The following is a 13974-nucleotide window of genomic DNA, read 5'->3' as shown; positions in this document are numbered from 1 at the left end:
ATGGACTCTGCCAAGACCAAAGCCGCGGCGGGGCTGAAGGAGTTTGCCGGGAAGACGCTGGGCCATGTGTACAGGTACGGACGCTCGCGCCCCTTCTCCGCCTTCCACCGCACGTGCATGTATGTGTGTTGTGTCACGGTAATGTCGCGGTAAAAAAGCCTGCATGCACATCTGGTCTGCAGCTGGCACGAGCCGGGGTCACGCCTCTGATAAAGCAACGGAAAATTATGTAACGACGTGCGTGTGCGTGCGTGTGTTTGTGCGTGTGTTTGTGCGTGTGCGTGGCGACACGGGTAGGTCAGCATGGGACGTGATGGGTCCCCCACAGACACGCGGAGAGGCCTGCAGGCCTCCCGGCATGAAGTCCATAATCCGGGGTGTAAAGTCGCGCGTGTGACGGGGGTCTTGGTAACGAAGCCCGGGTATTGAGCGGTCCCGGTCTGCGTCCAGTAACGCGCGGCAACACGTTGTTTTGATTTAAAACAACAAACCGTCCATTCCGACGATCCTCTACATGTTGTGTTTGTTGTCACACCAGTCGGTCCGCCCCGCACGGATGAGGCTCGCGCTTCGGCTTTTATTTCGTTCTGAATTATTATTATTTCTAATTGAAGTTACGCGGGAAATACGTCACACGCCACCAGGCTGGAGAACTGCAACAAAGTGGCTGGAGACAAAGTATCGAAAATAAGCGACACGTGTGACGACGTGCCTATATTAACGCGTCGGCGCGTGATTCTACCGCAGGTTTAAACGGCGTCGCTGATTCGCCGATGAAGCAACAAAGGCCTCTGTTTTACTGAACCCGGCCCGCTTCCTCTGTGTGTGAGCGGGCGCCCCGTGGTTCCGACCCGGGCTGACTCAAGTGAATGACGAGTGAACGGATCGTGTCGGACTCAGCCTCGCGGGCCGGCCGAGGGATCCCCGCCAGGCGCGTGTCGACACCCGGTATGAATGTTAATGAGGCTGCTGCAATGCGGTACGGACGCCTCCGCCGCTCGCGCTCGTCGTGTTCGTTACAGACAAAAAGAAGCGGGGCTGTCTGACGTGCGGACACGTGCTCCGGTTCGCTCCGAAACCGGGTCCACAAACGAGCTTTTAAACGCCTCTCTGCAAACCACCCGTTCGGCCGCGTGTCCCGGAGCCTCCGCGGGGCCTTCTTGGACTGGTGTGTCAGAATTCCGTTACAGGACCCCCCCCCCCCGCGTGCTCACGCTGACAGATAAGATGCGTGTACGTCAAATGGATGGATGGATGGATGGATGGATGGATGGATGGATGGATGGATGGATGGATGAATGGATGGATGGATGGATGGATGGATGGATGGATGAATGGATGGATGGATGGATGGATGGATGGACGGTCAGCCTTGTTTAAAAAAAAAGAGGTGACTCTCACTGACCAGGGTGCAAGGAAGTAGTAATTCTAATGGCTATTTCTATCCCATGACTCATTCTGTTGCTACAGTAACCGCTGCTTTGTTTCACTGAATGCTCTTCTGATTTTTTATGGGGGGTCGCCCCCCCTCCCCTCCCCTCCCCCATCATCTGTTAAACCCCTGAAATGGTTGGAATGCAAAACTGGTAAATCTCTGAGCAAGGTGAGGCAGAGCTGTTTTCTCGGTGAGGGGGTTCTCGTGTGTGGGGGGTTAGTAGGCTTGCTTGATCCGGCTCGCTAGCGGGCCCGTTGCGGTGACGCTGGCTGGACTCGTTGCAGGGTGCTGGAGAGGAAGCAGGGCGGCGGGGAGGTGATCGAGCTGACGGAGGACGGGAGGCCCTCGCAGGCCCCGCAGAGGAAACCCCCGCTGTGCGACTGCCGCTGCTTCGGCCTGCCCCGCCGCTACATCATCGCCATCATGAGCGGCCTGGGCTTCTGCATCTCCTTCGGCATCCGCTGCAACCTGGGCGTGGCCATCGTGGGCATGGTCAACAACAGCACCGTGCACCAGAACGGCAAGATCGTCATCAAAGAGGTGCGCTGCTGCGGGCGCCGCGGTGACGTCACACCGCGCTCAAGGGGGGGGGAAGAGGGGGCGTCCGGCTTAGTCGGGCGTCTCACCTTGCAGACACAGCTGGCCGTGTCCGCGGGTGGGGAAGTCGGGTGTGGGTAACAGTGGGGTAATTGGCCGAGTATAATTTGGGGAGAGAAATGGGGGAAACGGGAAAACACCGCCCGCCCCCCCCCAAAAAAACCGGAAATCATCATCAAAGAGGTGCGGTGTGCGGAGCGCCGCGTGAGACGCGATCTGACGTCACCGCGGCGCTCGAGGAAAATAAAAAATTTAAATAAAATAAAGAGGGGGGGGGACAAAAATGTTTTGGAACGGGCCTGCACAATGGTCACCATCTGCAACATACACGCGCGCGCGCGCGCACACGAACACGCGCATGCCCCTCGCATCATTAAAATACAAATCAGAGCCATCTAAATAAGCACGCCCCTCTTTCTTTAATGAAGTCTTGGGTGAAATGAGAGAGACGTGGCGCGTGTTGGAGATCAGTGTTGTGTAAACATTTCATACACACACAAACACACACTGCAGACACACACTGCAGACACACACTGCAGACACACACTGACTGGCTGATCCGAGGAAACGTGTTGTTTCTAGGAGGATAATGTGTTCAGCTCTCAGGCCGCATTACACACACAACACATCTTCTTCTTCTTCTTTACTAATTAGTTAATTAATTTATCTATCCATTTATTGAACTTCTTTCCCCCCACACAAGAAAGCCAAGTTTAACTGGGACCCGGAAACGGTGGGCTTGATCCACGGGTCGTTCTTCTGGGGCTACATCGTGACGCAGATCCCGGGGGGCTACATCTCCTCCAGGCTGGCTGCCAACAGGTGAGTGCGCGCGCGACCCCGGAAACGCCCCCAAACGAAGGCGCGCGAATAAACCGCAACGGACCTCTTCGCGACGGGGGTCGCGCCAGGCCCGGCGCCATGCAGGCCTGGCGCGACGCCGGGTCCGGCTTCGGCCCCGGTGCTGGTCCGGCGGCGGGCAGCGCCAGCTTGCTGATGACGCGTCGGCGTTTTGTTACCACGCTTTGATTGGTAATTGACGCCGACGTGCGCAGGAAACGAAAATCATCGTGCAAAATGAATTAGATGTGTGAACAACTGCAGCTTATAATTAACACGACACATCACGACAGCTAATGGGGACGTGCCACGAGCGGGGAAGGCAGCCTTTCTGTGGTGCAGACAGACAGTCAGACAGACAGTCAGTCAGTCAGACAGTCAGACAGACAGTCAGTCAGTCAGACAGTCAGACAGACAGTCAGTCAGACAGTCAGACAGTCAGACAGACAGGCCCACCGGGCCGTGCAGCGCTCCTCGGCGCCTGTAAGCTGGGCATGAATAAGGCGGGGCGGGGCCGCAGGGAGTCGAACCGCAGACCTCTGCTGCTCCACGTTCAGGGCTGTGTGCCACCTGTTAATGAGCTCCCCGGGGGACGAAGCCCCGTTTAATCTGCTGCAGTCCCGGGCCCGGCGCCAGAGGCCCTGTATTCATGCACACCCGTACACAGCCTGATCTACACACACACACATATATATATATATATACACATATATATATATATATATATATAAATATATATATAGCGTCGATGGTGTTGAGTGCTCGATTAATCAGGAGCAGAAGATCAACGGAATTTTTCCTGTATCCGTGTTGAGATATATATATATATATATATATATACACACGCACGCACGCACGCACATATATAAATAAATAAAATCCAGTGAGTCGGTAATTTTTTATGTGTCATAAAGAATTTGTTTGACTCACTGGATTATTTTGCTCCTTATTTGTTGAGCACTTTCCCTATCGTATTGTTTCTTTTAATAACGGTTCATATATATATATATATATATATATATATATATATATATATATATATATATATTTAAATATATATACATACCATGTAGCTCTATTGACAGCTGAAGATTGCTTACGGCATGAAACAGGCTTGTACCGTCAAAGAATTACTTGAATAACTGGATTATATATAATATATACACGCATACAGGTGTATGTGTATACATACATATATATATATATATATACATATATATAGGGCTGAATATTTACACCGTAAAACACTGATGGTTTGTGTATCGTTTTTGTGTATCATTTGTGTATCATTTTTGTGTATCGTTTGTGTATCATTTGTGTATCGTTTGTGTATCGTTTGTGTATCATTTGTGTATCGTTTTTGTGTATCGTTTGTGTATCATTTGTGTATCGTTTCTGTATCGTTTGTGTATAATTTGTATGTATAGTTTGTGTATCATTTGTGTATAGTTTGTGTATAATTTTTATGTATCGTTTGTGTATCATTTGTGTATCGTTTGTGTATCATTTGTGTATCGTTTTTGTGTACCATTTGTGTATCGTTTGTGTATCATTTGTGTATCATTTTTATGTACCATTTGTGTATCATTTGTGTATCGTTTGTGTATCATTTGTGTATCATTTTTATGTATCGTTTTTGTGTACCATTTGTGTATCGTTTGTGTATCATTTGTGTATCATTTTTATGTATCGTTTTTGTGTACCATTTGTGTATCGTTTGTGTATCATTTGTGTATCATTTTTATGTATCGTTTTTGTGTACCATTTGTGTATCATTTGTGTATCGTTTGTGTATCATTTGTGTATCATTTGTGTATCGTTTGTGTATCATTTGTGTATCGTTTTTGTGTATCGTTTCCCGACACACAATGGCGGCAAAACGCCACAGCGCGTGTAGGCCTTTATGTGGGCCGAGACCGGATCAGCAAGACGCGCGCGGCTGGCTGCGTCGCCACGTTGTGATGAAGTAGATCGCGCGGTCTCTTAGCGCAGTCCCGTGCCGTACAACCCGATGACACCAAACAGCTGTCTTGCCCGCGCGCCCTGTCTTTGATTGACGCTGGCACGTAATGCGATCCATCCGTCTCGCGCCCGAACGGATTAGGGCATTACCCGCCCCGCCCCCCAGACACTCCCCCCGCCCCCACCCCCGCGTGCCGATGGGCGGCCAGATGAGAAAGAAGGAACGGGAGGAAAGACGGGAGCGGAACGCGTGTTTAAACGGACGGCTGGGCTCGGGCCCTGCTCCTGTCTCCCCCTCCTCCCCCCCTCCTCCCCTGTTTTACTCCCCGCCGCCTTATTTCCTAGAATCCGACAGGTTCGTAACAGGTTTTTTGGTTTCGCCAGATCCAAACTCAGCGGGGTCGAGTTTGAGAGGGGGGGCGGGGTGGCGGGGGGCGGGGCTCTCTATAAGTAAGGTACGTTTGAAAATTCAGCGGTCACTTTTACAATGTGCCCACGACCGCAAACCGTTAATACAACACGACATGAATAATAAATAATAATACATCCATTCATTTGACACCTGTGAAACTGGCAAATCAGTAAAACGAGAATACTATATTATTATTATTATTATTATTGTTATTATTATTATTGTTGTTGTTGTTATTATTATTTGTGTGGTTATTATGATTATTTGTGTGGTTGTTATTATTATTGCGATTGTTGTTTATTAATATGATCAGTGTTGAGGTTCCTCCCTGTTAAAGGGTTTCTATGTTAGGGAGGTGCTCCTTACCCGATGCGAGGGTCTAAGGACAGGATGTTGTGTCGCTGTAAAAGCCCCCTGAGGCGAACGTGTACTCCGTGATACCGGGCTACACAAATAAAACAAAACCAAACTGACTGGTTGTTGTGACTGTCGTGGTTTCCAGAGTGTTCGGGGCAGCCATCGTGCTGACGTCGACCCTGAACATGTTCATCCCCACGGCTGCTCGGGTTCACTACGGCTGTGTGATCTTTGTCCGGATCCTGCAGGGGCTGGTGGAGGTAAGAGCTCCTCCTCCGCACCCCCACCCACCAACCCACCCACCCCCACCCACCGCAGCGACAGGAAGCCAGTCGCATTAACGGCCTCGCGCTTCTTCAGACGGTGAATTAATTGGCTTGCACGTGACAGTAACGAATAAAGCAACTGTTATTCGTGTCGCGAGCACAGCGTAGGGGCTTCGGATGGGAACTGGGCGAGTTCTACTTCACTTCCGGTGCGCTGGAGTAAACGCATTCATTTCATCCTGCACTGCCAAACAGGAGATGTGAAGCGGCTGGTGTTGAGCCACAGCTGGCTGGTTTGTGGGTCCGCCCTTCTTAGCTGGAAATCAATCAGCCAGCGTGTTGAAATATGACCCCCAAATAATAACATGTCAATAATAACGTGTAAATAACAGGGCGGGCCTTTGTCGTCCATTCTGATGGAAACAGAAGGTTGACAGTAGCTGAAGCTGCTCAGACGTCTCTGAGAGAGCTGCTGGTTTAAAGGCCCGAATACAGTGAATCCGGTGATATAAAGCAGGGGTCCCCAATAGGCGGCCCGCGGGCCACGTCCGGCCCGTGGCGGGTTGATTTATGGTCCGCGAGAATTTTTGGAGAAATGCCGGAAGGAAGAATTTTTTTTATTTCCCTACCAAAAAAAATAAAATTAATTTCTTAGTAAAAGTAAGACTAGTAATATATCGAAATACCTCTGTTTAAATTATAATACCTGCAACGTATCGACACCAAAACAAACTAACGAACAACATGCTGCTGGAGGTTGAGTGGCCCGTGGTTTTAAAAGTGGCCCGCTATGAAAAGTAATTGGGGACCCCTGATATAAAGGCACGTGAAAAATATTTTAAACAAATTTTCATTTAAACTGCAAAATATGTTGCTGTTTTTTTTAGTGCTGTCACGTGGTCAGAATGGTGGCGAGTGATTTTTTTTCCCCCCATTGAAATCAAATTAAAATTGGAATTGAACTGGGAAAAGTCTGCAGACCCAGGCGTGTTGCGTTTCCTGCGGTGCGTCCTGTCGACACCAGCAGCCGATGGAGGCTTCACGTCTGCAGAGCCGCTTGGCTGATCGGATCCTCTTCGCTCAGGGCGCTGGACGATGATGTGCCGATGTTAACGACAACACCGACAACGTTCATTTACGTCTGTTATTTGGCCTGGTATCTGTTGTCTTGTGTCGAGGGTTTTTCTTCTCCTTCGGGGTTGTTCGGGAAGTGTGTGCTCATTTTAGCCACCAACAAGGCGGCACAGATGCGACCGTCCGGAGTCTTTCTGGACTGGATGTGGACTGGATGTGGGGCATCAGACAGTCTGACCCTGACTTCTGACTCTTCTGGTGCAACACATCCTTAACACGCTGTTAATCTGTGACTGGCCGTGAGATGCAGTAACCTTCTGTGCTACGTGGTGTGTGTGTGCATAGGGAGTGACCTACCCGGCCTGTCATGGCATATGGAGTAAATGGGCCCCTCCACTGGAAAGGAGTCGACTGGCCACCACCTCATTCTGTGGTAAATATTTGTTGATCTTAATGGTGGGCAGTCATCTTTTAGAGGGTCTGCTCTGTTTATTCGTCCACCTTGTCTAAGTTCCTGAGACCTTCTAGGTAAGACCTGCCTTTCACGTCCTCATCCACACAGGCTCCTACGCTGGTGCTGTCATAGCCATGCCTCTGGCTGGGATCCTGGTGCAGTATTCTGGCTGGTCCTCTGTCTTTTATGTCTACGGTAAGATTGATGACACTGTGTGTGTGTGTGTATGTGTGTGTACACCACGTTTTTCTATCCCAGTAGGGACCAAATGTCCCCATTAGATTAGAAAAACCTGAAACCACCTACCTTGTGGGGACATTTTATGGGTCCCCATGAGGAAAAGGGTCTATTTTAGGGTTAGGACTCGACAAAAAGTGGAGCTGGAGGTGGCAGAGTTGAAGATGCTAAGATTTTCATTGGGAATGACGAAGAAGGACAGGATTGGGAACGATTATATTAGAGGGACAGCTCAGGTTGGACAGTTTGGAGACGAAGCAAGAGAGGCAAGATTGAGATGGTTTGGACATGTGTGGAGGAGAGATGCTAGGTATATTAGGAGAAGGATGCTGAATATGGAGCTGCCAGGGAAGAGGAGAAGAGGAAGGCCAAAGAGGAGGTTTCTGGATGTGGTGAGGGAGGACATGAGGGTGGCTGGTGTGACAGAGGAAGTTGTGGAGGACAGGAAGAGATGGAAACGGATGATCCACTGTGGCGCCCCCTAACGGGAGCAGCCAAAAGTAGCAGTAGTAGTAGTAGTAGTAGTAGCAGCAGTAGTAGTTTAGGGTTAGGACTTGGGTTTAGGGTTAAGCTGAGAATTAGGGTTCGGTTAAGTTGAGGGTAAGGGTTGACATTAGCCATGTAGTTATGACGGTTAAGGTTAGGGTTAAGGGCTAGGGACTGAAAGTAGTCAATGAGGGTCCCCACAAGTATACGGTGACATGGTGTGCGTGTGTGTGTGTGAGTGTTGCTGGTAAAGTCAATATCGTATGAAATCCTTCATCTCGTCCGATGACAACAGAGGTTCTCGTTCTGAAGTGTTTGCCGTTATACTATTCACAAGCTTAGTTTAAATGTTAAGAAGCTGACAGTCAGACAGTCGACTAAAAGTCAAAAGGATTTACGCCGGCAGACTGTGTATTGATCCCCCCCCCCCTCAATGTTTTGGTGTATCTGTTGTCTGATAATAACCCCCACACATCCCTTCTGGACTGGATACAGTCAGCCATCCTGTCCGGCATTTGTTCTCCGGGGCATTTTGGAAAGATCAGGCTGCCAAACATTATGGATCCTCCTTATGCGGCGGCCACAGTTGAACACGTGTAGCGCCCGCCGCCCCTTCCCATTTGCAGGCGTTCTGATGCGTCCGTTTGCTCCATGCAGGATGCTTTGGGATCGTGTGGTACTTGTTCTGGGTCTTGGTCTCGTACGAGAGCCCCGCCGAGCACCCGACCATCACCGATGAGGAGCGCTGCTACATCGAGGAGAGCATCGGAGAGAGTGCCAAGCTGATGGGCCCCGCCGAGGTGAGGGGCTTCCCGCCTACACACCCTTCCTCAAGCCAAGAAAACCAACAAAAGCATTCTCTCACCCCATTTCCATTTCTGCCTCTACTACCACACGTTTAGGAATGAATCTAGAAGGGCCGATGTGTGTTTGCACCTAAAGACGTGACGCCTCTTGAAACTCGGAGCACATTCAGTGCCTTAGGAAAGGGTCACTTTCCCTGAACGCCAAACACGTTTTCCATTCATCCCCTACCACATTTCAGTGTAATATTGTGAAACAGGAGGACGATACTGGTTTTCATCCGCTAAAATAATCCTTTCACAGAAATTCAAGACCCCCTGGAGAAAGTTCTTCACCTCCATGCCTGTCTATGCAATCATTGTGGCCAACTTCTGCAGGAGCTGGACGTTCTACCTGCTCCTCATCAGCCAGCCTGCATACTTTGAGGAGGTGTTCGGCTTTGAGATAAGCAAGGTGAGGCGAGAGGGATGCACCCGCACCGTGTTAGCATGGGTCTAGGATTAATCTGACAGTAATGGTACAAAAAAGGCTACTAGCATAGCAAACGACAGCAATAAAGGTGAATTTGGGCCACTACCGGGTTTTTGTTTCTTGTTCAGTATCGCATAAAAGCAGTAAGTTACACCGTAAAACAGGCAGTGGGAACTGTAATGAAATATGAGCTCACAGAGGCTGTAAAAGGTTGTTAAGGATCAATATCATAATTAATTCAGTGGTGATGTATGTGGAAAAAAAACTGACTGGGTCATCTGTCAGGTTTTGACAAGTTGTAGTCATAGAATAATCAACAGATTTGGAAAAATGACATTATTTTGTTCACGTTGTGAATTAGTGTTAGCTTTAGCAACACCTTTCTGCAGGTTTTGTTGCCCCACTGTAGCGCCGCCGCCTCTCAGTCACGTGCGTGATGTCTGTGCATGGCCTTTAGGTTGGCATGCTGTCTGCTCTCCCTCATTTGGTGATGACCATCATCGTGCCCATCGGGGGGCAGCTGGCTGACCACCTTCGCAGCAAGAACATCCTGTCCACCACCACCGTCAGAAAGATCATGAACTGTGGGGGTGAGAAGCAGATTCCTCCTCTTCAACACCTCTCTCCGAGCGGCTATCGGGCATCTGCTTTTGGTGTTAAATTCATATATCCATGTCACATTGGTATCTTTTAACTTGTCCCGGTGTCCTTTTTTTTTTGTTAGTCTTCGCAACATGGCCAGACGATCGTGCACTGTGTGAAGGCTGCAATTCTAATTCGGCTTTGTAAAAATCCATGTGTTCAATATTTGTACTCAAGTTACCTCAGAGATCGTGACTGTACATCGATATTATATCTGCCACTTATGTAATTGAGTGGAAACTGTGTGTCATGCTTAATTCAATTGGCACTGTGATGGCCATTGGCCTCGGCTATGTGTATCTGTGTATCTGTGTGTGTGCGCGCTTGTGTGACCTGCTGTCTGTCTTTACACTCGGCAGGATTTGGCATGGAAGCCACATTGCTGCTGGTAGTGGGATACTCCCACAGCAAAGGGGTGGCCATCTCCTTCCTAGTCCTCGCGGTGGGCTTCAGTGGATTTGCTATATCAGGTCAGTACCAGGGAGACATGCGATGCACTCTCTGCCCAATCAGGAATGTCGTCGTTATGATCCTTTTTATTTGTTTATTTTTCTTCTTCTCTCTTAACAATGATAGGTAAGATGCAGAATCCAAACAATAGCCGGCCAAATGTCACTTGCTCGGAGCTTCGGCTTCCTATTGTAGTAACTACGGTCACATGATCAGAGTCACTTGTAACGGTGACCTTTTTTAATTACAGGGAAACAGTCCTTTCACTTTCATCTGTCATTAACGCAAAGGTTCCTGAAAACTGACGTTTTCACCAATACTGAGGGATCTATTTGCATCTCTCTCAGCGGCTCAGGATATCCATCCCGGCATCCCCCCCTCCCCGTCTCCTGTTCCTCACTTTCCTCCTGGAGTGTTAAATAATTCAGTGCTAGATGTCTCCGGGGAGCTGCCAGGCGGGCCGCGTGCAGCAGCCAGCGAGGACATTTACTCATTCAGCCAGCCCGTGAGCAGGAGGAGGAGGAGGAGGAGGAGGATGTGTGCCGAGTTACTGCCTCCTTCTCCAACAAGATGGCCACCGTTTGTGCTGCTTTATTCTCCCCGTGTCTAGGGCATTGCTTTAGCAAACACGGTGTAGTCGTAGGACGTGTCTCTCCCCATTCGGCATTTGAGTTGAGTTTTTTCCATGTAGTCCTACTTGAGTAAAGGCAAACATTTAACCCCTCGTGTTTCGTTTATGATATTTTTTCCCCATCAGGGTTCAACGTTAACCATTTGGACATCGCCCCACGCTATGCCAGTATCCTCATGGGTATCTCTAATGGGGTGGGGACTCTGTCCGGGATGGTGTGTCCCCTGATTGTTGGAGCCATGACAAAGAACAAGGTGAGGGATTTATCCTTCGGATACCAAACGTGAGCGTTACGATGGAGGAACTATGTGGTCCTCTGACTTTCACAGCGCTCGGTCCTGTAGGAGAGACCAGCCCGGTGAAGCTTTTTGCTCAGCCTCGCTCCTCTGTTAGAAACACAGAGGTCCTGTGTAGATCTTCCTCACCGTGCTACACACGAGCATTTACAAAGACTTATTACACACTACAAATAGACTCATAAACACGGTAACTGTTGCATTACTAATTATGTAATTATAAAATGTTCTTGTAATGACTTAATGACTGCGATGACGGCTTAACGATGACGGACGTTTTCACGTGACTGAAAAACACTGACACACAAGCAGCACTTTGATCTGAACAATAGTTCACCTACTGCTTGAGCTTTGAATAGAGTGGCCAAGAGTGAGGGTTCTATAATCCATTTTTCTGTTTGAAAAAACAAAGTCGCCTCAAATAAGATCTGTGTCTGCCACAGGGGAACGCCACCTCATGTATATTTTTATCCGTAAGTTAAATACTATCTTGTGAGCTACTATCAAATAACGGCTCACACCCCACAGTCCCTCCCATGGTCTCCAATCTGGCAGCAGATCCTCCACACACTCAGGACCGAGCTCCGCTCAATGGGAGACCGGACATTTTGCTCTGCCGCCCCCCCCCCCCCCCCCGGACCACCTAAGGGCTCCCCAGACTCTGGCCTCTTTTAAAACAGGCCTTAAAGGGATAGTTCACCCCAAAATCAAAAATGTTTTTCATCTTACCCATAGTGCTGTTTATCCATCTAGATCGTTTTGGTGTGAGTTGCCGAGTTTTGGAGATACCAGCCATAGAGACGTCAGCCTGCCTTCTCTCGAATACAATGGAAGTGGATGGCACCCGGCTTTGTTGCTCAAAGTGATAAAAAAACAAATTTGAAAAACTCAACAGCAACGACTCTTTCCAGAAATCATGGCCCGGTTACTCAAGATAATCCCCAGACCTTGTTGTGAGCAGTTTCATGTAGGCGTAGTTCGGTCTAAGAAAATAGTTCCTACATGAAACTGCTCACAACAAGGTCTGGGGATCATCTTGAGTAAGCGGGCCATGATTTCTCATAACAAAATGATCTAGATGGATAAATAGCACTAGGAAAACCATGTATTTTTGATTTTGGGGTGTACTGTCCCTTTAAGACACTTTTATTCAGACAAGCTTTTAATTCCACTGAGTAGTATTTCGTCTGTTTTTACTGGTCTAATGCACTTGTCAAGCACTTTGAGATTGCCTTTGACAAGAAAGATGCCATATAAATAAAATATTACGATTTTGATAGTACAAATATAAATTTGATGCAGTGATTTGCTCAGGACGGAGCTGTTGAGACTCACTGTGGCTTGCCAACAGAGCTGTCCCAGTAACGTTGCTGTTGGGAGCAAATTACTGCTTCGAAATTTAGGAGCGCTACCATAAGATCTGGTGGGAAAATATAATGGGGATTATGGGTAGTGAACCATCCGCCATCTTGTGGTTAATTCTGTCCTACAAAGTGACGACACGGCTGGGCCACTCTATCTCTCATTTATCCTCTATTAGCACACTGTAACCGCTTCCTCCTGCATCATCACCTTCCTCAGAGTCGCGAGGAGTGGCAGTACGTATTCCTGATCGCCTCCCTGGTGCATTATGGGGGTGTGGTGTTCTACGGGCTCTTCGCGTCGGGAGAAAAACAGCCGTGGGCTGACCCAGAACTGACCAGCGAGGAAAAGTGCGGCTTCATCGACGAGGACGAGCTGGCCGAAGAGACGGGCGACATCACCCAGGGTTACGGCGCTTTGGGAGCCCCAGCCAAGTCCTACGGCGCTACCACGCAGGTGAACGGCGGCTGGCCCGGCGGCTGGGAGAAGACGGAGGAATACGTCCAGCAGGAGGCGCAGGGAGGAGGGTACGGCTACAGACAGGATGAGGGCTACTCTTAGACCAAATCAATATTGCCATATTCACTGACACACGGGTAGACATGTTTCACAGTGTGCGTCAGTTTAGTCATGAAGAAGGTGACGAGACGTGAAAATAATAGAAAAAAATAGAAATTACAATCCATTTTTTGTCTGTTTGCACAAATTTGAATCATTACTTTAAAAAAAACCAGTGAAGTTTAAAGTGCTAATTTATTGTAAAAAAAAAAATACTAAAATATATCAAATTGAGTAGAGCGTGTCACACATATCAAATTGGCAGATTGTAAATGTATTATTATGCATATGGATAATAGATATATTTATTTGGAGTGCAATAGTGTGTAGACATGTGAACCATTTTCACCTCATCAACCTGAGCATCTCAACCATGTTAAAACCTGTAGGGTTTAGATACCACCCATAGGAATGGACCCTCGATTAATAGCCCAACTGGTTCTTATGATGTCCCTCTGTCTAGGGTGAAAGCCAGCCATTACAGCGTAGTAACAAGTCACAGCATTGTAATCAGAGGAGCAGACGCTCTTGTCCACATCGGCTACGCGGTGTCTCTCCTGGACGCACTGAGAGCGGCGTGTCTTTTTAATGCACGATATACTTTTATTTTCTTATCGTTAGCTTGTGTTTGTAAAACTTT

The 13974-nt window shown here is 48.5% G+C and overlaps 1 protein-coding gene across 1 annotated transcript; it reads left to right on the top strand.

The window, feature by feature from the left end:
- On the top strand, positions 1–13337 carry slc17a6b (solute carrier family 17 member 6b). The gene is made up of 12 exons (XM_056278674.1): positions 1–74; positions 1720–1975; positions 2736–2854; positions 5749–5863; positions 7289–7376; positions 7506–7592; positions 8778–8920; positions 9228–9377; positions 9853–9985; positions 10397–10507; positions 11245–11372; positions 12996–13337. Exons 1-12 carry the CDS (start codon positions 1–3, stop codon positions 13335–13337), a joined length of 1746 nt encoding a protein of 581 aa, XP_056134649.1.
- Positions 13338–13974: the final 637 nt, after the last annotated feature.

The sequence above is a fragment of the Lampris incognitus genome, chromosome 4, assembly GCF_029633865.1.
Source record: "Lampris incognitus isolate fLamInc1 chromosome 4, fLamInc1.hap2, whole genome shotgun sequence".
Classification (NCBI taxonomy): domain Eukaryota; kingdom Metazoa; phylum Chordata; class Actinopteri; order Lampriformes; family Lampridae; genus Lampris; species Lampris incognitus.
This window is presented reverse-complemented; position numbering and strand designations above follow the sequence as displayed.

Excerpts from the sequence above, each read along its gene's own strand:
- slc17a6b (XM_056278674.1), top strand. The coding sequence starts at position 1 with ATGGACTCTGCCAAGACCAAAGCCGCGGCGGGGCTGAAGGAGTTTGCC. Across the intron at positions 1,976-2,735 it reads GCAAGATCGTCATCAAAGAG|AAAGCCAAGTTTAACTGGGA; the intron begins GTGCGCTGCTGC and ends CCCCCACACAAG. Across the intron at positions 7,377-7,505 it reads GGCCACCACCTCATTCTGTG|GCTCCTACGCTGGTGCTGTC; the intron begins GTAAATATTTGT and ends TCATCCACACAG.